Raw genomic sequence first — 24543 nt, 5'->3', positions numbered from 1 at the left:
ATGTGACATTATCTTGAATTGGCTGCTGTTTCATTATCACATTTTGTTATTGCTTGAGAACTGTGCCTGGGAGACCAAACTGGAATGCCAGTATGAGGCCTGGCTTCTTTTTTTTCAGTATGGCCTTTGGCAACTTGTTTGGGAATTGATAGTGTCTGCTTCTTACTTAAACTAGACAGAGTTGAGTGTCTGAATAGTCTTATGGGAGCTATTGCTTTCTCTGTACTTTTCCCTCATGGACTGACTTTTATCTGACTATGTGCTCTGAAATGTGGACTTTCTGTTACTGTGAGGTTTGAAGCTCTTATCACTGAAGTGGTTGCCTTGACAGTCTTCCTGTAAGCAACGAATAGAACAGTTTTCCACGTATCACTGATCTGGAAACGACTGAGGAAACTTCTTTGTATTTTGCAGTCTGCCTGTGTAGTGAGATCTTTCAGTTCACTTTCAAAACACATCTTTACTGCCTTGGATGTAGGTAGGAGCAAAAGATACTCAGAAAGCTTTGTGTTGGCTGTTTAGAGTAAAGTTTGAAGTCTGAAGCACTGCATATTCCTCCGTTGGTCCTGTATGTTCTGTTGAACTGAAATCTAATATTCACCAGAAAATCCTAAATGAGTGTGTTGAAAACACATAAGTGTTTTTTTGTTTTTTTTTTTTCATCTTTCCTTGTCTTTCTGGGTGACATTTGGGCAACCCCAACAATTAGGCACACGCATTTTTTGTGGTTACAGGATCATTTATCTCCACTTACTCTTCCTGTAGAATCAAGTTGCACTAGCAAAAAAACAGATGCTTTTTTTGAATTGCAAGTCATAGCTGTAGCCTCCTTTCTGTTTGTGTGGAGCTTGCTTGTTGAGTTCTGTACCATCAGCTGGAAAAGACAGTGCCTTTCTGTTACATCTTGTATTCACCTGCCATCACTGCCTTCAGAAGTGAGTCTGTTCCTCTATACTTCTCTTGACATATTCAGAAGAAGAAATACAATGAAATATTTTTGTGTTTGCGCAGCAGACTGCTTTTGTTAGTTGTCAGACTCTTAGTGCCTGTGGAGAAGGGGGCAAAGGATGTGGGGAAGGTGGTGGGATGAAGCAGGTCAAACTGCTTGTGCTCTTAGTTGGCTAAATGAGTTTCATTCAGGTATTGACAAATGAAGTCTCAGGTCACGAGGGAAAGACAGAAAGTAGGCAGTGGAAGGATAGAAACAAACTCAGTTGTAAATATGTTAATTACCATGAGCAACAATACTGACTTTTTTGATACTGAGCATTCCACTTGATGAATTTTGCACTGCTAGATTTCTATATGGGATCAGAGAAAAAGCTTGGAGAATGTGTTAAACTTCAGTGCTGTTTTCTCTCTGATTTTTGTCATGCTGGGGAAAATTGAATGAACTAACTAGGCATCTCTGTGTCCAAGTAATGCTTTCAGCTCTGCTACTGACTCTTGGTGACTGGCTTTGGCAGGACCCATCAGACGCACATACCTTAATGAGCTGATTCTGGCTTTTTGAGTTGGTTTTGGTTTAAGAAGTCTTTGTGATGCTTGGTGCTCCTTGAAATCAGTCTGCTTAGGTAGGGATCTCAGACCAAGATCCTAGACTGTGAATATGTGGCTCAATACCTGATTGTACACCTTGTCTTTGGTGTTCGAACTTGTGAGATTTTCTGTGCTGTGGGATTGTTACTGTAATGTCAATACTGAGAGACTGAAGCAGAGCTGACTAGTTTGGCCTATCTACACAGTATGCTACTGGCTGGCACTTTCCTTACTTGAAAACCTGACCTGTAGCTTTATAAATACTTTAAGACATCATTGTTTTCCTCAGTTTTATTTCTGCCACATTTTTCTTTTCAGCTGTTGTGTATCTACACTGTGAAAATTAACTTTATTTTTTCCCTGTCTCATCTGGTTAGTTTTCAGCCACACTGTGCCCATGCTGTGCCATAGTGTGGGTTCTGTGCATAAAGAGGAAGGGGTGTGTGGCAGCAGGAGATGGAAGTGAAGCCTGGAGTGCCCCTCTGCTGGCACCCTGGATGCCTGCCCAGTGCTGGCAGCTACGTAAGCATGGCTCAGCGCAATAATTAAGGAAACAGGAAGCAGGGACTTACCACAAAACGATGAGTCCCAAGGTGGACTTGTTTGAGCTCCACAGCTCTCTATATGCTCTGTTTAAGTATGCATCTTGCTTTTCTGATACACAGAACCTATTTCTTAGGGTTCCTGATTGCTTACTGAGTAGGCGTTAGGCCTTTTGCATGAGTGAAGCAGAAAAGCACTAAAACAGACAAGTTCTGGCCCTGGCCTGTGCAGCTGCAAGATGAGACAAATTGATAGGACTGCTGAGAAGACCCAAAGCTATGCAGAGTGGCTCAGCATTGATACTGTGGGCTCACCTTGGCTTTTATCACTGTCCATCTGTGCCCATGCAGCTGCAGGTCAGCTCCAACGTTGTCAGTTTTTACCAGAGCCAAATTAATACCTGTGTGGGGGTCATTTTTGGTTATTCAGCAGTACATCAGCACTAGTCAGTTGGCTGCTGTGTTGCCCACAGCTGACAGGACAAGGGGAGGTTTCACAGTGTAGTTTGTGGATGGATGGGGGCCGGAGCTTCCTTCTGGCCTGGCAGCACCCATGTTAGCATCCATGGGGCCACACAAAACATTGATTTGAAGCAGAGAACTGTTTCAGCAGGCAGCAGCTGGCTTTATGTAGGATTCAGCTTTCATGCTGCATTAAAGTGAGCCCCACCGTTAAAGCTAAAAATCCTTCTACTTAGTAATAACAGACTCTCATTTTGTTTGGTTTCGTATTTGGTTGCCAGTGCTGGCAATGTTGGAAGCTGCTTGTGGTTGCTGTGGCCTGCTTGAAGCTCTTCTCTCCCGGGTTGTCTTCCCACTCTTAATGCTGCCTTCTTACCAGGATACTGCTGTGTAAGAGGAGCTTACCCAGGACAGCCATAGGAATGTTGGTATTAGTTGTCTCAACACAGGTATCACCCACCAAATTTTTTTTTTCCATCACTGCAATTAAAAATAACACACTAGGTAAGAATTTTCAAGGGAGAAAAACTGAAAACAGTATTTCACTGTCCTGTGCAAGGCAAAACTCCAGTTTCTCATAAAGATTTCTGACTGAAAATATTACCTGTGCTGCTTCCACAACAGATACTGTTTTAGCACTGACAAAAATATGGGGGTGACAGGCAATCACAGAATAGACCACACTCATCCTTGTAGGCTTAACATATCCGTACCTGCAACTGCAGCTTGCTTGTTGAGACTGAAACAAAATGATTATTACAGCTCTTTCCCAAAAACTGTCTTTAGCTTAAAGTTTCTTTAAGTGGCAAAGCCTGGCTGTTGTGGGTGCTTTTTTTGCTTGCTGGGGCATACAAATTTCCCTTATTACTATTCTGTTATCAATGCAGTCCCTTGGTGCAGTGCCTTTATGTGAATTTGAAGAAGTCTTTCCCTTTGATATGCCTAAGGATTATTAATTCTTCGCTGTAATTAATGGAGGCTTTGTCTTTCTCCTGCAGTCTTTATAGAAAGATCTCAGGGCCTTTTGTAAATGTTAAGCGATTTGAAATGTGGCAGAGGCTGGTGAGTTGTGTGTGTGGTTCATCTCTAGAAAGGAGACAAAGAGTCTCAGTGTATCTCCACGCACTGTGCTTGGGGATGGTTTGACATGTGCCAGTGCAACAGTCTTCTTTGAAAAGGCCAGTTTTTGCAAAACTCTCTCTTTTTTTTTTTTGATGTTGGCTGCCCCATCAGGAGGAATTGTCTGGTGTGCATGTGCCACTGGTCTGCACGGAATACTAATGGAGTTTTATACCGTCTTTCCAGTTAGCGTGTGATTATCCAAACTCTCAGGATATGAATTGGAGGAAGGAGAGTGGCTGGTTGAAAAAGTGCCCCTGGTTCTGGTTGTGTCTCTGTGAAGAGCAGTAAGACTTTGGGAGCACAAGAGCTTTCTGCGCAATGTTGGTTGTATAGTCCATGCACGTTCCCCTTCTGCGTGCTGCTTTTACCAAAGAGGATGACAGTTACTTAAACAAGTCATGAATAGTAGAGCCAGGAGTAACAAAGCAGCGTAATAGCTTCCAAAGTTAGGGTTTAATTGTGAGATAAAAGTATAGAATGTAAAAGCTGTGGTCCAGCAGTGCTGAGGAGCCAGCTCAGAGCTGGTTGAGTTAGAAGGAAAGCACTGTACCCAGAGCCCTGAGATGGTTCTGTGGCAGCTGCTGCTTTCTGTGAGGGTGACTGAGCCCTGCAGTCAGAAATAACCAGGGCTAAAATTAAGTAGCATTTGCTTTTGAGAGAGGCTGAAGCTTGTGGTTAACTTTTGAATAGCAAAGCTAGTAAAGATTTAAGAGGTGAACTGCGCTGTGCCCTAAATATGTATATATTTTCATTAGACTAGAATTAAGTTAAAGGTAAAAACAATGGAATTGTTGCCATCAGTTTGCTCCTTCTTAAAAATAAAAAAGTAGAGACTTTTTTCAGTGCTTTTGCTGACTTTAAAGGTCATTTCTCTACTGTGAGAGAAGCTTGACAGTTGTGGTGGTACTTCCAGCCTCCTGCAGCTGACCGCTGTTCTGTGCAGTTTACTTTTAATCCTGTGGACCAGAACAGCCTTCCTGGCTTACAGATGTAGTGCTGCTTTGCATGTGTGTATGCAATCTGCTCATTATATTAATTTTTTGGAAAGGCCAGCGCAGTTCCTGCCATGACAAAATTGTATTGATTGCTGGTACTGCCAGGGACTGTTAAAATGTCAGAGTGCTGCCAGGAGCCCTTGCTGCTTTCCAAGGGACTAGTAGAGAAGCGACCTTTTTCTTTTGAATTTGAATTTCTGGATGAGAGAGATACTTGGGGCTTTGGCTGAACGCCTTGGCCACTTGCCCATCCCTCGTTGCATTTGGACTTTGCTAGTGCTGGCTGCCACAGGCCCAAAGGAGCCGGGAGGACTAGCCTGCTAGTTGAGCATCAGCTCAGAGAGGGGATCCTAAGCCAGACATCTGGGAGGAATCCCAGCTAGTTCTGCGAGAACTCTTTCCAAGGCACTGTCTTTCTGGACCTGTATTTACACCTTGGTTGCCCTGTGCAGGTTCACAACTCAGCCATTAGACTGACAGCTGGTGTTACCTTAAGGCTGTAAGCATTTAGCAGAGCTTGTACTAGGAATCAAGGTGAGGCACACTGTCTGTGGTCAGGGGACCATTTCTTAGGTGCTAGGGCAGCTCACAGGAGACCTGTTTGAGTGATGTCTGTTGTGGCATGCTGTGCTGGCAAAGCAAACAGACCATCCTGGAGCAGAGAATGGGTGCACTGGGCTAAGCAGTCACAATCCCTGTCTATGCTCCATCCCCTGCCTCTGCTGTAGTCCTCTACAACAGGTTTTCTGACTTCCCTGTAAAATGGAATTATTGGGCTTTAGAGAAAGATGTTTGATGCAGATCTCACTGAGAAAACAGACAAAGAATTACTCCAGTGCAACAGAAGAAAACATTTATTGCAGGAAAGGACAGAGGAAAGGAAGACCTGTGAATCAGTAGGTTGATAGCTGTCGAGGAACTGCAGCAGGAACTGGTGTGTAAGTCCAGCTCTGATTTACCACTAAAATGTGCTTTTGCATGAACAGCTCCTTTCTTTACTGTAAATATAAACCTTACAGTAAAAATACCATTGCTGGAAGTTGCAGAGGCTAGCGTTTGCCAATCTAGCCACAGGAAACTCTTCACAGAGAAAATGCCCCAAATGCTAATTGTGAAGGACTGCTAGTGTCCTTGCTGCAACCAGCAGCCAGCCACGCCAGGCATTCAGCCATCTGCAAAACTGACAGGGACAGGGAGGATTCCTTGCTGGGAGCTAGTATCAGGGTGCCTGTTCCCTTCCCCTGGCGCCTTCCTCCACCTGACAGCTGGGAGCTATCTGAGTGCCTGCTCCTATATCACTGGGCCCGAATTAACGAGGCGTTGGCAGCCTTGAGGTGTCAGCCCCTCGTCCAGTTGCTGCTAACCCTTCAGCACTCAGCCCATCCATACCATTCGTCTGCGGATGCATGCAACAGACCTCTGGGTGCTGGAAGGGCTGACATGGCAGGGCTCCTATGTAAGCGGCGCAAAAAAGGAGGTATGTGAGATTACATTTCCAGCAAGAATCTTTTTTTAAGCTAAGGAGGTGGCATACAGGCTCTACATAACTAGGATTCTCTGGGCAGCAGGCTTTGGGAAGCTTGCTACTGAAGCAGCAGGGAAGGATGCTCTGGTGCTCTTGTGGCAGAGCCCCACTGGGTCTGAAGGCAAGCATAAGGATTTTATGTGGCTTTCCATAGGGGGTGTTGAGTTAGGGGGCTTAGTGTACACATCCACATTGATATTTTTTGTTGTTGTTTGCTAAATTGTTTAGGAACAAGATATTTGTGTTAGGAATAGTTCTTTTTTATATTTAAAAAAGAATAAGCAAGTATGTCACAATAGAACTTTTGAGGATAAAAACAGTTCAGCTGTGTTTGAAAGTTTTATGTCTTGAGGTGCATGCAGTAATTTGTTTCTATAGCATATAGTGTACATTCATGGCCCTGAGGAGCTTAGGAAATCTCTTCTACATTTGTAGAACATTAGGTACACCAGTGTCCTGGCCTTACTGAACACTTGACATTCACAGATCTCAGAAGTGCTGTAGGAATGAAAAGAAAGGTAAAGAAGCATGATTTTAAGTGGAATTCAGGCTCTTATAGCCTTAAGAAGGCTTTAAAAATATTCACCTCTCTGTTATCCATTTTCCACATAGTTTTTCTTGTGCCTTCTTGTGGCTGTATTCGTGTTGGCTGGTCCTGTAGGATCTGCTCGAGGGAGAAAGCTCTAGCTGCATGAAAACAGGGCAGGATAAGGCATGCTTTGAAAGCACTTTGGCCTGGTGACTGAGGCCACTTAGCTCGCTGACCTTTGGACAGCTTTCCCAAACTAAGAATGAATGCACAAAAGGGGCAATTAAATGTTTATTTAACAATTACACTTAACCAGGTGATTAAGTCTCAGCCTGCTGATGCTGTGTTCAGTTTGCAGTTAGGAACTTTATTCTGCTCCCCTTGCGAAAGGTGTGCAGTGTAGAGAGCAGGCCATACACAAATACTTTTAGCCAATGCTTACACAGAACTGTCACTTAATGAATGAGTTATTACAGTCTCTTTGTATCTCCTGCTTCAGATGCATGTATTTGTAAAGGTTCACTTTAAGCAGTTGTTTTCTGAGTTTAGGGGGAGATAGACCTCAGAGAGCATAAAAGTACTACAGCTCTGCTACTGCTTTTCTTACTGTTAAGCTCTATGATACTGAGCAATTGGTATTTCTACACAAGTTCAGTTCTTCCCACGTGACAATATGTAAGGAGGTATTTTAATGTCCTTCTTAATTATGCAGGGTATGGTACTGACTTTCCAAACTGAGAACTGTATGGGAGCGTGAAAGATTCCAAATCTGTGTTCACCAGACCACGCTACATCTGGCAGTGCAAGAATTAAATATATTTTCATCATTTTATAGAATTCTCTGAGGCTTTTAATGAGGCCGTTAGCAAATGATAACTCTTGGTGTTCTGCAGTTGAAAAAAGTGGTGATGAGTGGTGGTAGTGCTATCAGAAAATGAGTTAGATTTTACAGTTAGCTGTCTGCTCTAGATCTGGCATTTGCAGCTCATACCCCTTCCTTCTGGAAGAAACAAGCAGTCGATATTATATTTACCACAGAACTGAGTTTCTTGCAAAATACTTTCAGCTGGTAGACTGGTGATATAAGAAGCTATAGTGGATGTTCCTTGGGTTTTATTTTCCACTGCAGCTGCAGTTCTTCATTCTGTAAATTTTAGGTTCATTTTGGAATGAATCTACAAGATGTTTGCTCTTATGTCTCTTCTACCCCTGCATATTTGCAAACTTCACATTTACTTCAGTCTTTCTATTTTTTTCCTTCTCCTCAGTGAGTGACCTGCAAGAAGAAGGTAAAAATGCTATTAATTCACCAATGAACCCAAGTGCTGTGGACATCCATCCAGAAGATACTCTCTTAGGTATGGTATGCTATGGAACTTGACTATGCAGTTACTAGCGAAGGTGGCCACTGTGACCAATACTGATTGCTTTACTGTTGATTACAGATTGCTCAGTTGAAACTGAGACAGTTGAGAACTGTTGTATGTCAATTGTTGACTAGAAACTAGAAAGGCTAAAATGGAATTTAAAAAGCAATGCCAGCTGTGGAGCTATTTGTAAAGTAGATAGTTAATAGGAAAACTGATTTGCTCGATGAATTTGCAGAGGACTTTCATTCTTCAGTGGTCACCTGGAAAGCAAACAAAGGTGCAATTTTGCCAAGAATTAGATGGAAAATAGTGCTGGAGTTGTCTGCTTAAGAGTTGCTTCAGTTTCATCAACCCATGGTCCAACGGCATTTCATCCTTTATTTTTTCCTCATAGACATTTTCCTTTGGTAAAGAAATATGTTTCCACTTATAAATGGGGAACTGAAGGATCAACTCACAGAAATTCTGTAGTAGAAGAGTGTGTTGTGGTTCCTATGGAACCATTAAATTGCTTAAGTGCCTTGATTCAGAGTATGTGCTTCACTGTCCTTAACCTCTGGATGCCATGCTCTTACTTTAGTTACTTCTGCCACTTTGTAAATGATGATGCAACAAAATGGGATCTGATAATGAACAGATCAGCATTTATGATGCTGAAATTGTAATTAAATATGATAGGAATGAAAATATGTAAAGCAAGGAATGCTTTGTGGAAAGAATTCAGAAGAAGTATATAGTATATAATATAGAAGTATTCAAATTCTAGTTCTCTTCCACACCAAGTCTCTTAAAGAGTAGCAATGTAATATAGTAGAAATAAGAATTGTTTAAAACTTACTGGAGGAAATCATTTTTTTATCCTTTTGTGACAACATGTCTCTTAGTGTATAGAATTAATTGAGGCAAGCTATCATGGAGGCAAATAATAAAACCAGTTCGGATGGCCTCATGTATGACAACTGGTGGTCCTTAAGCAAAATTAAACAAAACCAAGCCGAACCAACCAACCAACCAACCAAAAAAAAAAAAAACCAACAAAAAAACTGTGGTGAACTCTATACTATTATGGGCCAAATCTTGTACAGGATTTCAGTTAGCAGCTTTCTGGGTGTGTAGTGGGTGTCGCTTCCTTACAGCTAGACTTCTTCACTCATGTGAGGGAGTAATGGGGAAGTAAAGGAATGGGGAAAAAAAACAACAGAAGAAAATCATGTTTCTCTGTAGGTTTTTGGAAATTTGTGATTTGTGTGAATAGAAGGGCCTTATTAATTAATTTATTTTTATTAAAGAATAGGAACACTGTGAAATACTGAACTCAAATGTCTGGGAATAGCCTAAGTTAACACAGATGGTATAGTTTATCTTGTAACTATGAAGTTTGAGTATTATATTTGTCATCTGAGAGTAATGAAGTCTAGCACTGTAGGACTGGAGTTATTGGAAGACTACCTGTTGGCTAGGAAAGGATCAGAATGCTGCTGTAAGAACAAGGCACTGTAGATGGATCATTGTTAGATTTTAAAGAGTTCTTCTACCCAAATTAGCAATGACCTGATCTGTGGTCATAGCAAACACCCATTCTCCTTTGTTGTCAAGAAGGAGGGAATTGGGAAATCAAACAGAAGATAGAATTCTGTATTACTTCTCGAGATACACCTATGGATTCTGTAGATATTATAGCAGGCAGTGTTTGCTATCTGCTTGAACAGATTAACCTAGATCACAGTGGTCAATTAACTATTCGATGAGAGGTGCAGGGAGAGGTCTACTACTTGAAAGCATGCGGCAAAATTTAAAATACAAGCCTTGCTCCAGTTGTTTCTGAAATATTAATATCCATATCTACATGAGCATTTATACATATATTTGATGTATCTGTCCACATGCTTTTGTGAAGATAATTCTGCCACAACGTGGCTGGTTGTTATCCTCACTGAGCTTACACTGATTTTGCTAGCAGTTGTTCTCAGTATTGAGTCATCCATTCTAAATGCTAATCTTTGTGTTCTTGCCTCTTGTGGTTGTCTTGCTGGCCATTGGAGAGCATTTGCCACATCTTTCCATCTCACAGTAGTGGAAGAAATAGACTATTCACATGAAAAATATACTTTATGTTCCTCCTCCAAATGTAAGTTGAACTGATTTAAATTCAGGTCATTTTAATTTCCCAGAAGTTAAGCAGTTCTTATACTCAGGGTCATGTGCAATGTGACCCTTGCTGTGTGCCAGGTTTGAGGGAAGCAGAATGTGGAGACACAAACTGTCATCCCAGGTCTCAGCAGCTGTAGTGTGATAAGCTTGTTTTGCTTTTCAGGGAAGTATAATTTAGGAAGAGTCTTTTTTTTTTTTAAACTGACAAATTACATACAAATTGAGGAGAGAGAGAGGAAAGTAACTGCCCTTTTTGGCATGTTAATATAAGCATGCTCCACAGAGTATAGAGGATGGTTATTTTTCTGACATATTCTGAGCTGGAGAAGGTCAGTGGAAACAGTCTTATTTTAGGAAGTTATTATCTTTCTGTGTGTCTAAAAATGCTTAACACTTTGATCACTGGAAATTCCCCTGCCAACATGATGAGTAGACTCAGTCATTCCTTAATCAGCTGACAGGCCACCTCATGAGCAGTAATTGTTGCAGTATTTCAACAGCATACATTTCTTCTAACTATTTTCCCATTTTACTTGGACAGAGGAGAATGAGGAACGCACTATGATTGATCCTAACTCAAAAGAAGACCCTAAGTTCAAAGAACTGATCAAGGTAGGATATTAGTTCTTTGTCTTTATTAAAATCTTTAACTACTGAGCCAAAAGTCATTTACGAGCTGGTTACCAGGCATACAACTAAGGAGGAACAATTCGTCAGGTGTATCTGTGAAAACTGAAGACACAGACAAGAATGGTATTGGTGAGGCAAAAAGCAGCAATCAGAGAATCAAAAATAGGCTGAATGTTGGAGTGCCCATAGTAGTTATGGAGTAAAGCTCTATTGCCTATTTATATTCTTGTGATCATTAAAGTGAGGATCAGATCAGAGCTTAACTTGGATCTACCTGCAGGTCACTGCCCAATAAACCTAGGTTTATTATCTCTATGAAAACAAGAGAAAAACCTTGGAAAACATTAGAGAGATTTCAGGGCAGGAAAAAGTCAGACCAAGATGAGCAAGCACATGGTAGGGGGCACTGGTATTTTTCTTGTCCTATAATTCTCTTGTATTATTAAAAAAAAAAAAAGAAAAAGAAAAAGGGAAAGGATGTTCCCATGTTAGTTAAAGCCATCAGAATTTTCAGCTTCCTTATAGAGTAACATGCTGGTCTCCAGGGCATGGACAAAAAAACCCCCCAAAAAACAGCAGGTGAGTGAACTGATGAATGACTTAGGCAATTACGTACACTTTCGAGCCATTGTATATGCAGAGAAAACCTAAGGTAAACAGTGATTTGCTCTTCCACGAGAACTTGCTAACTCACAACCTGGTAATTTAGTTTCATGCAAGTTCTTAACCATCAGAGTTTGTTCTGATTATCTTTATGCAATTCCTACTGTTTTGACTTGACAGTTGTGAAAAGAGCCATCTCTCTCCGAGATCTTCAGTTTTGTTTTCAATGGCTTCTTGGAGCAGAGTTGCATCGATTCTGCAGTACTGCTGCCCTGAATGTAGAAAGTGGCTTTGGTTATTTTGTTTTGCATGGTTCTGTTTCGTATTTTTTTCCTTTCATGATTATCTCTGTATTTATGTTTTATGTGGAAGAGAGGTAGGAAGTAGTCACTAGTTTACCTGTAGGGCAGGGGCCACAGTGTGACTGTGTGTTGTGGCTGGAGACATGTGCCCAAGATGCAGGTGATGTGTTCCCATCTGTGCTAACGTGGTATGTGGCTTCTTCCCTCTTGGCAGTGCTTAGAGTTTCTGCCAGGTATGATGGAGGATTTGATCACAACTGCTGGCAATTCTGAACACGTATGGTATATTTCTAAGAAGTACTTTTGCTTATAATTCCTGCTGCAGTTTCTCTTTGTTAATTTAACATTGTTAGAAGATATATATCTTTTTGTTGGAAACAACAGTGCAGCTGTACCTAGGTGGATCTGAAAACTATGGATAGTGTGTCCGTCTCCAGATAAAGAAGTGAGCTGTGACACATTCATTTCAGGAAACTGTGTTCACTCAGTCTACAGACAAATGCTTCACAGAATATCTCAGCAAACTGTTCATCTGATAAATCTTTAAAACAAGCAAAATGATCTGTTATTAACATTACAAGGATGCATTCAGGATTACAAAGCCACATCAAAAGGAGTTTAGCAAGGAGCTGTGCTCAGATTTTATTTGTTATTCTAATTTACCTGGGATGTGCTCTGTTTTTAAATTAGGTGAATTTGCACTTTTTTTTTTTTTTTTTTTAATACCCATTAATTCTTCCAAAAGATGCAGTGGCCTCGCACCACTCTTTCAAAATACACCGTGGTTTAGTCTCTAATAGGGCAGAAATGCTATAATGAATAATTCAGATGAACAAGAGTTGCAGTAAAGGAACCAAATACACTCTCCTCCTATCAAGGAAACTTGATAGTGAAATCATCATTGCTTTTAAATCGAAAATTTTGCTATTGGGTGTAATATGACATGTTGAGTTTTCCCTGGATGCTGTAGTCTATCAAAGCTATATTTTTCTTTTTTGAGAGGCTGAAAACCTTAAGGAAGAGTGAAAATCAGACCTAGAGTGTTTCAAATGTGCTGCATAATCACGCCCTGATTCAGTACATCAGTTTGCACTTGTATGTAGTGAGAGTAAGTTACTACCAATTAAACTGGAGCAGCTGATGCAAGGAGCGGCATGTAACCTCAGGTGGTTTCCTTGAGATGACCCTCCAAGGAAGGAGATGTGTCCTATAGAGTACATCCTCTAAAAATGCTATAATCTAAATAACTGATAAGCATTTGCATACCTCAGAGTTTTTACTGAACCTTAGCAGAGAAACATTTAACTGAGTGTCGGTGTGAATCTGTTTAGGCAAGGAGAGGTTTAAATTATATTGGCAAAAACTTTTTTATGACACAGAATAAGAGTAATATACACACCCACAAAAACACACATGAAACTATTTTTTCTGTCTTCCTTAGTGTTTAAGTTTTTCAGGAGCCCCAGTACTGGACAAGAATTAGACATGTTAAGTGCTGCACAGCAGCAGCCAGTAGAAGAGGCTATGGGCCCCACAGAGCTTGAAATCAAAGGTCTCCATGGAATAACAAGGAATTGAGCAGTTGAATGGATTGAGGTTTTTATAGTTCAAAGTGATTCTCCTTCTGTCTTTTCCTCTCTAACAGGAATGTGTCAATAGCAGAAACAGAGCCCGATGCCTTTTAAAATTTGGCAGTATGACTTAGTTTCATTGGTTCCAGCCCAAATCCCTTTCATCACCATAGTATGACATGCCTACGGTTTGCCATCACTGATTTTCAGAGTTTCTGTTCTCCCGTCAGTCACGTGCATTTGGGGTAGGTGGAACTCAGAGCAAAGAGGAAGCAGAGAGATCTTTTGCTGACATTGCTGTGATATCTCTTTGTCTCCATAAAATATTGTTGTAATTTCTTCTAGGCCCGGTGCCATAGGAATTATATGCATAGTGGATTAATCAGTACAAGCTTTTGTGAGCATTTGGAAGAGATTTTGACAGAGCTGTTGGCAGAAAAGCTGTGTACCATTGTGGTAATGCAGAAACCAAAAGGAAAAAAAGACACCTCATTTCTCATTTGTATTAAACCTGATATACTGTGAATAACCTCACTGAAGGCTGTTTAATTGGGGTTGCTAAAATGCATGCTTTAAATCTTGCACATGTGAAAATCATCAGTAACTGAAGTTATCCCTTAGAGTGTTGTTTGTTACCATCCCTTACTGTTTTCTCATTGACAACTTGTCAATATGAAGTGATATGTTCTGATGTTCTGATTCAGATAAGTTCCTTCTGTGGCCAACAGCCTTTTCTTTGTCACTTCATGTGCCCTGTGTGTAAATACAGTTTGAGGTCCAAAGCTGAAAATTCAGGGAAAGAGAGGAGTCTTGTTTTTGTTTATATGTATAAATAATTCACTGAGAAAGTGCTCTGTTTCTACTGTCCGAAATGTGTGAGCTCTTTTCCTCATTGTCACGTATTCACCAAGTGACAAATGACCAAGATTTCAAGTATAGCTAAATGAAACCTTGATTCCTAAAAGCTCTGTAGTTTGCTTTTAAAAAGAAGCCTTCTCTCTGCTTTCAGACCTGTCAGTGCTTTGTGTGTAGTCAGTAGTTTCCAAGGCTGAATATGAATTTCTGATGCTCATTTCCATTTTCAACCCTAAAGTCAGTTAAGCTTTTGTACCTTTGATCTGTGCTTCCTAATTGTTCCAGAAGTCAAGGGTGGAAAGGGTAATTAATATAAGGATTTTCTTTTCTTGCTGTTTTGGTGAGTGGGTTTCCTGTTTTCTCATTGTGGCAGACTCATTCATGTGGTTTGCTTTGTTTTTCATGTTATTCTTTGCTGTGGAGCAGTGGCCATAGGATCTTTATGCCCTTGAACTCTTAACTCTGAATGTGCCTCAAAGCTGTGAGAGTAGCCAGCCTGCAGAACAAAAACACTTCACAAAGCTGGTTAAGTTTAATGTAAAAGCCCATCTTGCATGAATTAAAAAGTAAAATGCCAGGCAGAAGACTCATTTTTCCTTCTGGATTTCTACCACTTTTTCAGCTGTCTCCCGCATGACTAAGTTCAATTTTCAATCCAGTGTTTAGTAGTACACCATGGCTGATTTAATCAGACATATGCATATGGCCAAAAACGATGTAATATGTGGATGTGTCAAAATTTGGAGCACCACTGGACATTTTTGAGCTATGAACTCACACGTCTGAGCATTTGATGCAATCCTGAGATTCTTTCCACGAGTGTGGATCTGCATGAAAGGGCAGGCATGGTTTTCAGGACCTGCAAATATTACACTGAAGTTTTAAAATCAGTGCTAATCCCAAATACATAGAAAAGTAGATTTTTTAAAAAACATGTGATCTAGTTAAGAGTCATAAGCATCTGTGTGTACCTGTGTGCTGTTTTGTGAGTCTCCAAGTACTGACCAAGCTGAGCAGAAGATGGCTAGTGATGTGTGGGATCTGGTGGTGGCTTCACCAACTGCTATGTGTAAGGAGAAGTGTAGTGTTGGGGCCGAGACTGGGACAACAGTGAATCTTTTCCTCAATTCTGCTGTGTACCTCCTTACATCTCATTTAATGCAGCAAATACAGCCCTAACTTAGTTGAGCATTATTCTTACACACAGGAAAAACTCTGGCTGCTCCTTCGGTCTGCTTCCCACCAAGTACTCCATGCGTGTGTCAAGCTATTTAGATTTTCAGATGTTCAGGTTACTTGAAAACTTTTCAGTTTGTCTTTACACAAAGGAGCAACTACAAAGAGCACTGGCTTTTCATGAGAAAAGACTCAGAAAGCATTTATCTGTGTTAGTCATTTCAGTAAGCAAAATGGTGCTTTATGTCCCATGCATTAGTTAAAATAGAAATAAAAATAAGTGCAGAAAGATTTTCCAGGCTCCCAATTAAGACATGAGCAGGAAATTAAGAAGTAAGATGGTAAATTTTGGAGAGGTTGTGGCTTGTCTTTTTTTAATTGCAACATTTGTCAGTCTTCCAGCACTTTAAAAATACTTGGATTTTTTATTCTTTTTTTTGTTCAGTATAAATTGCAAATTCAATTTCCTACCAGAGCTGGCTCTGCAGTCGGAGTACTGAAAAGGAACATTCTCTGGGATATTTTTTTTTCCTTCAGATGTCACTCTATTAAAACAATAAAATAACTATTGCTAGACCTCATACAATTTGTAACTTTGGAATGTAATTTTTGTCAAACGGTTTTTCAGTGTTAAATTTCTCAGAGACATTTAAGAAGTACTTATTGTATTTCTCTTTTTTTTTAAACAGCCTATACCTGTATCAAAGTATTTTCAAAGCTTCTTTGTAATTCTTCTTTACCTACAGTCTTGAAAAGTGGGATATTCACTCCTACAATAGAAACCACTTCCAGACTTCTATTTTAAATTCCTTGGCATTTTTTTTTTTTTGTATTCTGACTGCAAAACTAATCATCACAGGAAAAAATAATCTTTTAATTACAGGTTTTGGGTAGTTCAGCACCCTGAGTCTTCTACAAAACCAGAAACCTGTCATCTCCATATTTGAATTTTAAAGGGATTTTAATTATCATATGATAATTTCAGCTGAACCTCAGGTGATTTTGTGCAAGTCTGCTCTTTGAATCTCATGGATGATCCAAATCTATAAATGTGATTGGTTGGTTTTCTGTTGATGTCTGCATGTGTAAAACTTGCATCGTTTCAGAAGTGGGCAATCACCTTATTGAAAAGCTTCTGAAATATCTTGAGGTGATGTCTCATTATTTACGAGTTACTTTTCAGTATCATTGGTGAGTAGTTTTCATGTCCAAAAATGGAATAGCTCTTCTTGTCTTTCAGCTGTGGCAGTTTTTTTTTACTAACTTGCCTGTTTCTCCAGCACATTACCATAAATGTCCTTCTGTCCCCTGAAAGAGATTGAAAGATACAAAAATAGTTAAAAAAAGTTTTCTCTCCAAATGTGGTCATTGTTTCCCACCTACAGAGCGAAGTTCTGTTGCGTTATTTGGGCTGCATCATCTTGCAACTTGCTTTTGCTGGCTGTAATCTGCAATGAGCTAATTGTGTTAGAAGTTTTCAAAGGAAATGCGAAGTCTTGATGCCCTGTTCCTGATGGTAGATGATGTGCCAGAGAATCTTAGCTTTAAATGTAGAAGAAAAGGAATGGGCAGCGAGAGTTAACCTGATTCAGAAACAGCTGAAGAAGCGTCTCAAGAACTGCTAGAGGATGAGATGCAGGAAGAGCAATCATCTTGCTGTTCTCTTTGTTGCTATATGATGTCCCTATTAGGCTATTTGATACCACAGCAGGATTACTTAAATATCCTTGTGATCTACATCATCAGATATTCATGTCTCTATGCAAAGGTCCAAACTGTGTTTTCCAGTGCAATCCTTTATTTTGCCTTTTGTTTCATAATTTCTTGAATATTAATGATCTTAACTATTGTAACTGACAAGAAGAGGCAGAATTGTAGAACCTAATCAAACAGTGAATTTAAAAAATCCAGTTTTACTGAAGTTGCTCCAAAAGTAATACCTCCTATATATTTCCATGAAAACTACAACAGATGTGTAGAGTACAATAACACTGTTTACTAGAGCAGATTTTCAGCTACATAATGCTGTTTTCCAATGTAATCACCACCACTCGCTATGGATTTTCACTTGCAATGTATGAGGAGAACCTGCATGCTGCACTCACAATAATCTGCATGGATGGTCCAGTATGGGGCTTCTCTTTCACATTGCTGTTGTGACTGCTGATGTACACCATGCACCACCTAGCTGTGCTCACATCCACTGCTTGGTCTCCATAAACATTCAGCAAACATCAGTGAATGTCAATGGGTGTTATTTTTTCCATGTGGAAGAATGTAATGACACACCTTTGCTTTCATCCACACTTCCATGTCAGATGCTATTTTGTCAGGCTGCCCCTCTGCTGCCATCTGTCACACAGCAGCAAAAAGTAATGGAATGTTGGTGGGAAAGTTCAGCCTCTACTGCCATATCACCAATATCTGCCTCTGACATCATGGACTAACTTAATGGCGTAGGAGACATTACTTTATGAGCAGCACTTGTATATTAAGCAAATTAAAAAACAGAGCTTTTTAATTGAGGCACATTACTTTAGGTGTCTCTACTTGCTTTTCATATATCTATGATGGACAATATTTTCTCCCCTTATGAGACAAGGATTTAGCAACACAACTTGACATATCTTTGCATAGAACTGTATTATTTCATAAAAGTAATTTAATATTCCAAATAATAAATTGGAGGAAAAGACTATTGCCAACTTCAGTCAATGCCTTTTTTCCCATAACTGTTTGGAAGTTATTATCTTTGGCACCTTGAAAACTTAACTCAGTTCCTTTTTTTTTTTTTAAGATTATTTTTTTTAAATGTTTGTTCTTATTTGGGGTCAGTGTATGGGGACTGTTACTTGCATATATTGCAGAATGGTTATCAGGCCCAGGTGACCAATATTTTAATTCCAGACTTCTGTATTTTGCAATACCTGAAGAGAAAATATCTAGTCCTGCTACTTAAGGCAATGATTTACCTAGTGAATGTTTTTAGTTCCCCTTAGTGAGAGCATTCACTCTTGCTCCTCTGAAGCTTTTCTCTCTCCCCAACCAATCATGTCTGCTCAGAAATGACAGTGGGAGTCCTGGGATCCTACAGGTTCAGGGGACAGTTGTCCTCTTTTATCAGGCCGGCTGATCACGTAAAAGAGGTAAGGCATGCGTCTTGAGACATGCAGAGCAGGTTTGGTAGATATTACTACAAAACTGCTGGTTACTTCTTGTTTTAGAATTGGTGCAATAGGAAGATATTTTACTGAGAAGAAATACAGGGCACTAGAATTGCCACGTTGCCAGGCCTGAAATAAAAGGCAATAACAGCAAAAATGTTTGTCTCTGTAACTTAGGAACACGCAAATATTGTTATTCTTGTTCTGTTTTCTGTTCCTGGTTACTGCCTGAAGGAGCACTGGTGGTTTTCAGATATTTGCTTCCTCTTTCTATACTCCCAGGTTCTAATTGATTGGATTAACGATGTGCTGGTGGAGGAGAGAATCATTGTCAAACAGCTTGAAGAGGATCTTTATGATGGGCAGGTGCTGCAGAAGCTACTAGGTGAGTTCACACAAGAGAAGAAGGCTCCAGAAAGTGAAAGAAGCCCCAGATCAATCCCTTTCAAAGCTGTGGGCAGTCATGAGACTGTGCAGTAACTCACTGTCTCACCAAGGGTACAATTTGTTTCATTCATAGCTACAGTGTCAGCTTCTCATCTTCTCTTCCCAGGCACTCTACCTTTGAAAGGGGAGAAAATCAAGATCATTCCGACTGGGGACTGGGAACAGTCCAGTAACTGATTTGGGGACTGGGAACAGTCCAGAAAGCTGAAATGTGGCAGAAAAAAAAAAAAAAAGGTGAAGAGGAGTCCAAGCTGAAGCCACATGGTCCAAACTTTTGTCTTCATGGTTTGCTCCTGAAAGCTTTTTGTTGCTGAGAAGTTTTTTTTGAATTTCTGAAGAGTTACTTCTAGGAAAAAAAAGAAAAAAAAATTAAGAACTAAGAATGCATGACAGCAGGCACATACTCACAATGTGCTTTAAGTGCAAATGGTACATAAGTGGATTTACTTAATTAAGCAGTTGTGATTTTGCAGCCCCTTTACGTCTTTGCAGTGTGTGCTTTTGCAAGAATCAAATCTGAGAAAAACTTCTAGTGACAGTGTAGTGGTTTACCAGGGCATTTTCAGCAAACAAAGAGACCTGAAACTTCAGGTATCCATTGTAGATCCTCAGTGTTTCTTGGAGATGAATAATTAAGTTGGGAGCTGCCTGCCGATGGCATGTTTTCAATAGTGAGTTGAGAAATGGGATGTAAGTGTCAGAGGGGAGCAAGAAGATTTAATGATGCTAATTCCATTGGCAGTAACTGCAGCTACTTGTGGAATTTTGTGCACATACTCTTTAAATAACGTATGTAGTGTTTTGGTGAACATAAGCTTTTAAAATTGGTAAACAACTTGTGTGCAATACAAAACTGTCCCAGATTTGGGATAGCATCTCATAGCTTATGTCACTGGAGGAAAACTTTCAGCTGACTGTTGCTCTGGTGCTATACTCCTAAATAAAGGCATTCAGAAATGGGAGCTGAAATCTTTCATTGTTACTTAAATCTCCCTGAATTATGTTACCAGTCTTAACACCAAGGTGTGCACCTTCTTAATCTGACTTCTCTGGAAGCTCTTTGAAATAACTGGGGTAAGCTGCACTGCTGCAAGTTCTTTCTGGGGTTTGGGGAAAAATACTGGAAATGGATTTACAAATGTGTCTAATTGCTAAAGGTAGTAGCCAGTGTATGACATCAGTCTGATGTCAGAGGATAGTAGGAGGAAAAAGTGATACTTTGGATATATACATGCTGGTATTCTGGCAGATGGTAGTTTATTTCATTGGATCCTCTTGTCATTTGGAACTTTAAGAAAGCAGTTCTGTGGAGGCCACGGTTTATGCCCTCAGGCCTGCACACATTTAGAAAGTGCTTTGTTGTCCTTACATGCATGGCTCGGTTGGACTTCCACAGGAAAAGTGGTGGGCGTGTATGTCTTGCAGTCCTGAGACTTCTACTTAGTCTGACTTTTCCTCATGCTTTTTCTCTTTGGCCTCTGACTGGAGAACAAATGCTTCTTCCCTGGCCTGAAGCCATCACAGCTCAGTGTGGTGTTGTTTCAACATGAATTTTTTAGTGGTATCTTGATTTATTCAGTAAGGCTTACTCCTGAATCTATTCATCTTCATGCCTTCTCAGTGATGCAAGATGCAGCAAAGCTTGTCTCACGTGGTGATGGTGTTTGAGGCCTCACGATTAAGTCAACCCTCAATTTTACAACACAGTCTTCTTTTGCCTACCGGAAAGGCTAACATAGTAGAATTATTAACCTTAGTAGTTCGTTGCCTATGAGAGGTGTTTGAAGAATATGGACAGACAGAAAGATCTGCCTTGATGGGCAGATGAAATACAACAGCTTGTCAGTGAGCTTACTTTGAAACTGTTTGAAGTAAGAGATGAGCAAATGACTGCCAAACCAATTTAAATATGGCTCCTTGCTTAGTTGATAAAATCAACTAAGCAGTAGTGCCAATGAAAGAGGCTGGAGTGACATAATGCTTTTGTTGCCAGGGTAAAGGGAATTTTTTCTTCTAAAGGGGATTTTTTCTTGCTCATGTGAGCTGAGAATGGATTGGAGCTATAACTTGTGACTAAAAATTGACTCTTGTAGGATAGATTATTTTTGAATAAAATATCTAAGATCATATGTAATACTTACATGTTTTGGCAGCCAGCTCAGAAAAGGCTTACAGACTGGCTGAGGGACATGTTTTCCATTAAGATTATTAGATATTAATAACAAATCCTTAGATTGGTAGAAAACATCAAAATGTTGAAAACATTCATGAATTAATAACCTGCAAATCTCTTCTGTTTGGGTTATTAAAGTAAAGCTGTATTTCTGACATTAAAAAAAATAAATTCAACTATGTAAAATGTCCAAAAGAAATGTGCTCTTGAACTTGAGGCCAGAAATATTTCCATTAATGAAATAATATGTTTTGACAACTTCAAAATGTTTCTCTAGCCCATCCCATGTTGTGAAAAAGGCTTTGATGAAATATGTTATTTTGTTTTTGTTTTAAAGACTGGAATATGTAATTGTTATATGTTTATCCAGTCCTGACTTGCTAGCACAGTGAGTTTGACCATTTTTTCTCCAGAGTGGAAAGAAATCAGTAGTTTCCATTGCTATGATGGATGGAAAACTCTATCCCACCTTCCTCAACTCTCTTCTTTGAGTGAAGGACATTTGACTCCTGCCTCTTTGGCAAAGGTCACAGTGCAGAAGAAAAGAGTAGCTTATATAATAATTTTTTTGTTGTAAAAATCATATAGAAACAAAGCTGAAATTTTAGTGATGCCATTTTAGAAAATAGTGCAATGTTAGTTCATTTTTGGAAGTAATTAACTGTGGTAATATTATGACAACATGACTGTGTTGTACCAGCTTACTTATTTTAAATGATTTCCACTAAGTGAATATGAATCTGTGACTCTCTTGATGGTTTGAGCAGGCACATTTTCTTTAGCTTAAATTCAGACCTTTAGATAACCTGAAATAGGTTTCATTAAGCTGAAGTGAATGTCCACTCTTGTCCTAAATTAACTTCAGATATCAGAAAAGTTCATTAAACTGATGGAAGTTTCTTGTATGGGAAAGACTGTGTAATGCCAAGCATTTTTCAGCAGTGAAAGAAAACGGGAGGCACAGTAACCATTACTGGCACACTTTGATAAATGGTTTGCTTTCAGTTATTTTGCTTTCTGAGGAAAGTCATTCTGTCGGAAAATTTCTAGCAGGGCCCAGCTCTGATCCCCAGTACTCTGCAATTGTTATTCCCACACAGCTTCTTTTTCAATCTGGTATTGCCTGTTTCATTTTGTTGTTGCTTTCTTCAAATACAGAAAAACTGGCTGACCGTAAACTGAATGTGGCAGAAGTGACTCAGTCTGAAATTGGTCAGAAACAAAAGTTGCAGACGGTCCTGGAAGCTGTCCATGATTTACTCCGACCCCATGGCTGGACGATCAAGTGGAACGTTGACTGTAAGGACATTTCAATGGTTTCTGTCTCAGCTTCACAGAAAATGAATATGTGATAATCAGTTATTTATTTGCACAGAGGATGTTACCAAATCCATGTGTGGGCTGTAATTGGTACCTTCTTCTGTAGCCTTCAAAGACAGGCATACATGGCTATGGAATAATTGGAATGATGTTGCTTTAAGCATCTACTTTTATTAGAAAGTTGTTTGCTTCCTGAATTTTAATCCTACAGATAGAAGAAATTCAGCAGTCATTCAATTACTAGAGGGTGATCTGAGCCTTCTGGCTTCTACAGTGTCCTGTTCAAAGATGTAGTTTCTAAGAGGCTAAAAAGGAAGTGTCCCATGTTCCAGCTTGGCCAGTTATGATTCAAAAGTGAGAATGGAGTTTGAGAAGACTCTTCACTGAGGTAGTGGATGTTTTTTTTTTCTATCCAAGAAAGCCTGTGTTAACACTCTGAACATATTCTAAAGGCAGAATTCTCCAGTACAGTGAAAAAAATGTGTTTGATTCTGCCTGTTTTTATTTCATTGACTAGAGAGAGAGACAAGATAACTGGATTTCTAAATTAGTTATGTAATCTCAAGGGAATTGAATCTAGGCTCTGCTGCATTTGTTAATTTAGGAAAAAGAAGGGAGAAGGAAAAAATGAAGAAGATAGTCTTCACCGTAGGTATTTTTTAGTTTATCCATCTTCTTCCCAGATCTGTTTGCTTAAAATAATATGCTATTATTCTTTTGTTTGCTTGCTTTTCCCTGCAGCAATCCATGGCAAGAACTTGATTTCCATTCTTCACCTTCTGGTAGCTTTGGCAATGCATTTCCGGGCTCCCATTCGACTGCCCGAACATGTGTCTGTCCAAGTGGTGGTTGTACGGGTGAGTATGAACTCTTACAAAAATTTTATTAGAATGATAATTCTCTATTATTCTGGTTTTGTGATGCTGGGCTACTCCTGTCTGTTGCCCTCCTCATTTAGAAAATTCTTGTCTTAGTTTTTCAATGAGTCCCAGACCTGGGGATGCATTTGCATGATCAAGTATGATACCAAGAAGATCCTATATCTAATACATTTAGGACTACTACATTAGGAAATGGCCTCAGTTGCACAAGAGGTTGTTTAGATTGGAGGTCAGGAAGAATTTCTTCATGAAAAGGGTGTTAGGCATTGGAACAGGCTGCACAGGGAGGTGGTGGAGTCTCCATGCCTAGAAGTATTTAAAAGATGCATGGATGTGGCACCTAGGGACGAGTTTTAACGGTGGACATGTTGGTGTTGGATGGTGGTTGAACTTCATCATGTTGGAAGTCTTTTGAAACCTAAATGATGATGTGATTTTTCTATTGCAATATGAAGCTAAAAGTGTGATGCGATTTTGTATAAAAGAGATTTGTGTCTGTATCTTTTGGAACTTCAGCAAATGTTTTTTATAGAGAAGCCACTGAAGCACAAATAGCACAGAAAAGAGTTTCAACGTGCAGAATCTCCTCAGTCTGAGAAGCCTATTATTGAAGTTGTCTTTCCCTGATAACTTATTATTCAGACTTAGATGTGTTGTTTTCCTTGGCGCACTAGTGGAGTTTCCGTGATTTCTTGCACAGCCTTGTGTTTTTGTTAGCTTTCCTTAGATGTGAAGAATAGATTTCATCTGAGGAACTTTGACTTCTTCCCTCCTGCCCTAGATATTGCTATAGTTACTCCTTTCTCTGCTTGATATTGACAGTTTCATTTCAGTCTACAAAAACTCTACTTTCAGAGCATTCCTACTCTTGCTTTTTATCTTCCTTTCTATTCCAGCTGAAGCTTTCAGGGCAGCACAATCCACAGCATGTGGACTCTGCTTTCCTTAACAGCAGTTGCAACACCAGGCAGACCTGTTGCATCTGGCCATCCTCTGATCATGCCATGACTGTTTGCTGGTGCTCAGCACTGCTGTTGCGAGGCAGGCTCAGCTGCTGGTAACAGCCTGTGGAAGTGCCTTCTGTAAATGCTGCTCCAAGAAGATAAAGTGATCTTGTACAGTGCTTTGCAAATGTGGTTACAAGATGCAGTTGCATCATGGTTGATTAGGCAAGCCTCATTTTCCT

At 39.8% G+C, this 24543-nt stretch overlaps 1 protein-coding gene across 4 annotated transcripts in view; it reads left to right on the top strand.

Annotated features, from left to right (window-relative positions):
* The window catches only part of PARVB (parvin beta), a 264535-nt gene that overhangs the window by 10666 nt on the left and 229326 nt on the right, over positions 1 to 24543 (top strand). For 2 of the 4 annotated variants that reach the window (XR_010622546.1, XM_065742409.1), the window contains exons 2-6: positions 7983 to 8072; positions 10777 to 10847; positions 18819 to 18921; positions 22315 to 22455; positions 23218 to 23333. Coding sequence is in view for 3 of the 4 variants with exons in the window: in XM_065742409.1 (XP_065598481.1) it covers positions 7983 to 8072; positions 10777 to 10847; positions 18819 to 18921; positions 22315 to 22455; positions 23218 to 23333 (521 nt within the window). In the remaining variant the exon portion in view is untranslated. Of the gene's footprint in view, positions 1 to 853; positions 936 to 6094; positions 6138 to 7982; positions 8073 to 10776; positions 10848 to 18818; positions 18922 to 22314; positions 22456 to 23217; positions 23334 to 24543 lie in introns of those variants that run through there. The other 2 variants (XM_065742412.1, XM_065742411.1) reach the window with 2 other exon arrangements.

Source organism: Cyrtonyx montezumae, unplaced genomic scaffold (genome assembly GCF_038088225.1).
Source record: "Cyrtonyx montezumae isolate F1298 unplaced genomic scaffold, pur_monq_1.0 scaffold_3, whole genome shotgun sequence".
In the NCBI taxonomy this organism is placed as follows: Eukaryota; Metazoa; Chordata; class Aves; order Galliformes; family Odontophoridae; genus Cyrtonyx; species Cyrtonyx montezumae.
The sequence above is the reverse complement of the archived record's forward strand: the minus strand, read 5'-3'. Positions and strand labels throughout refer to the sequence as shown.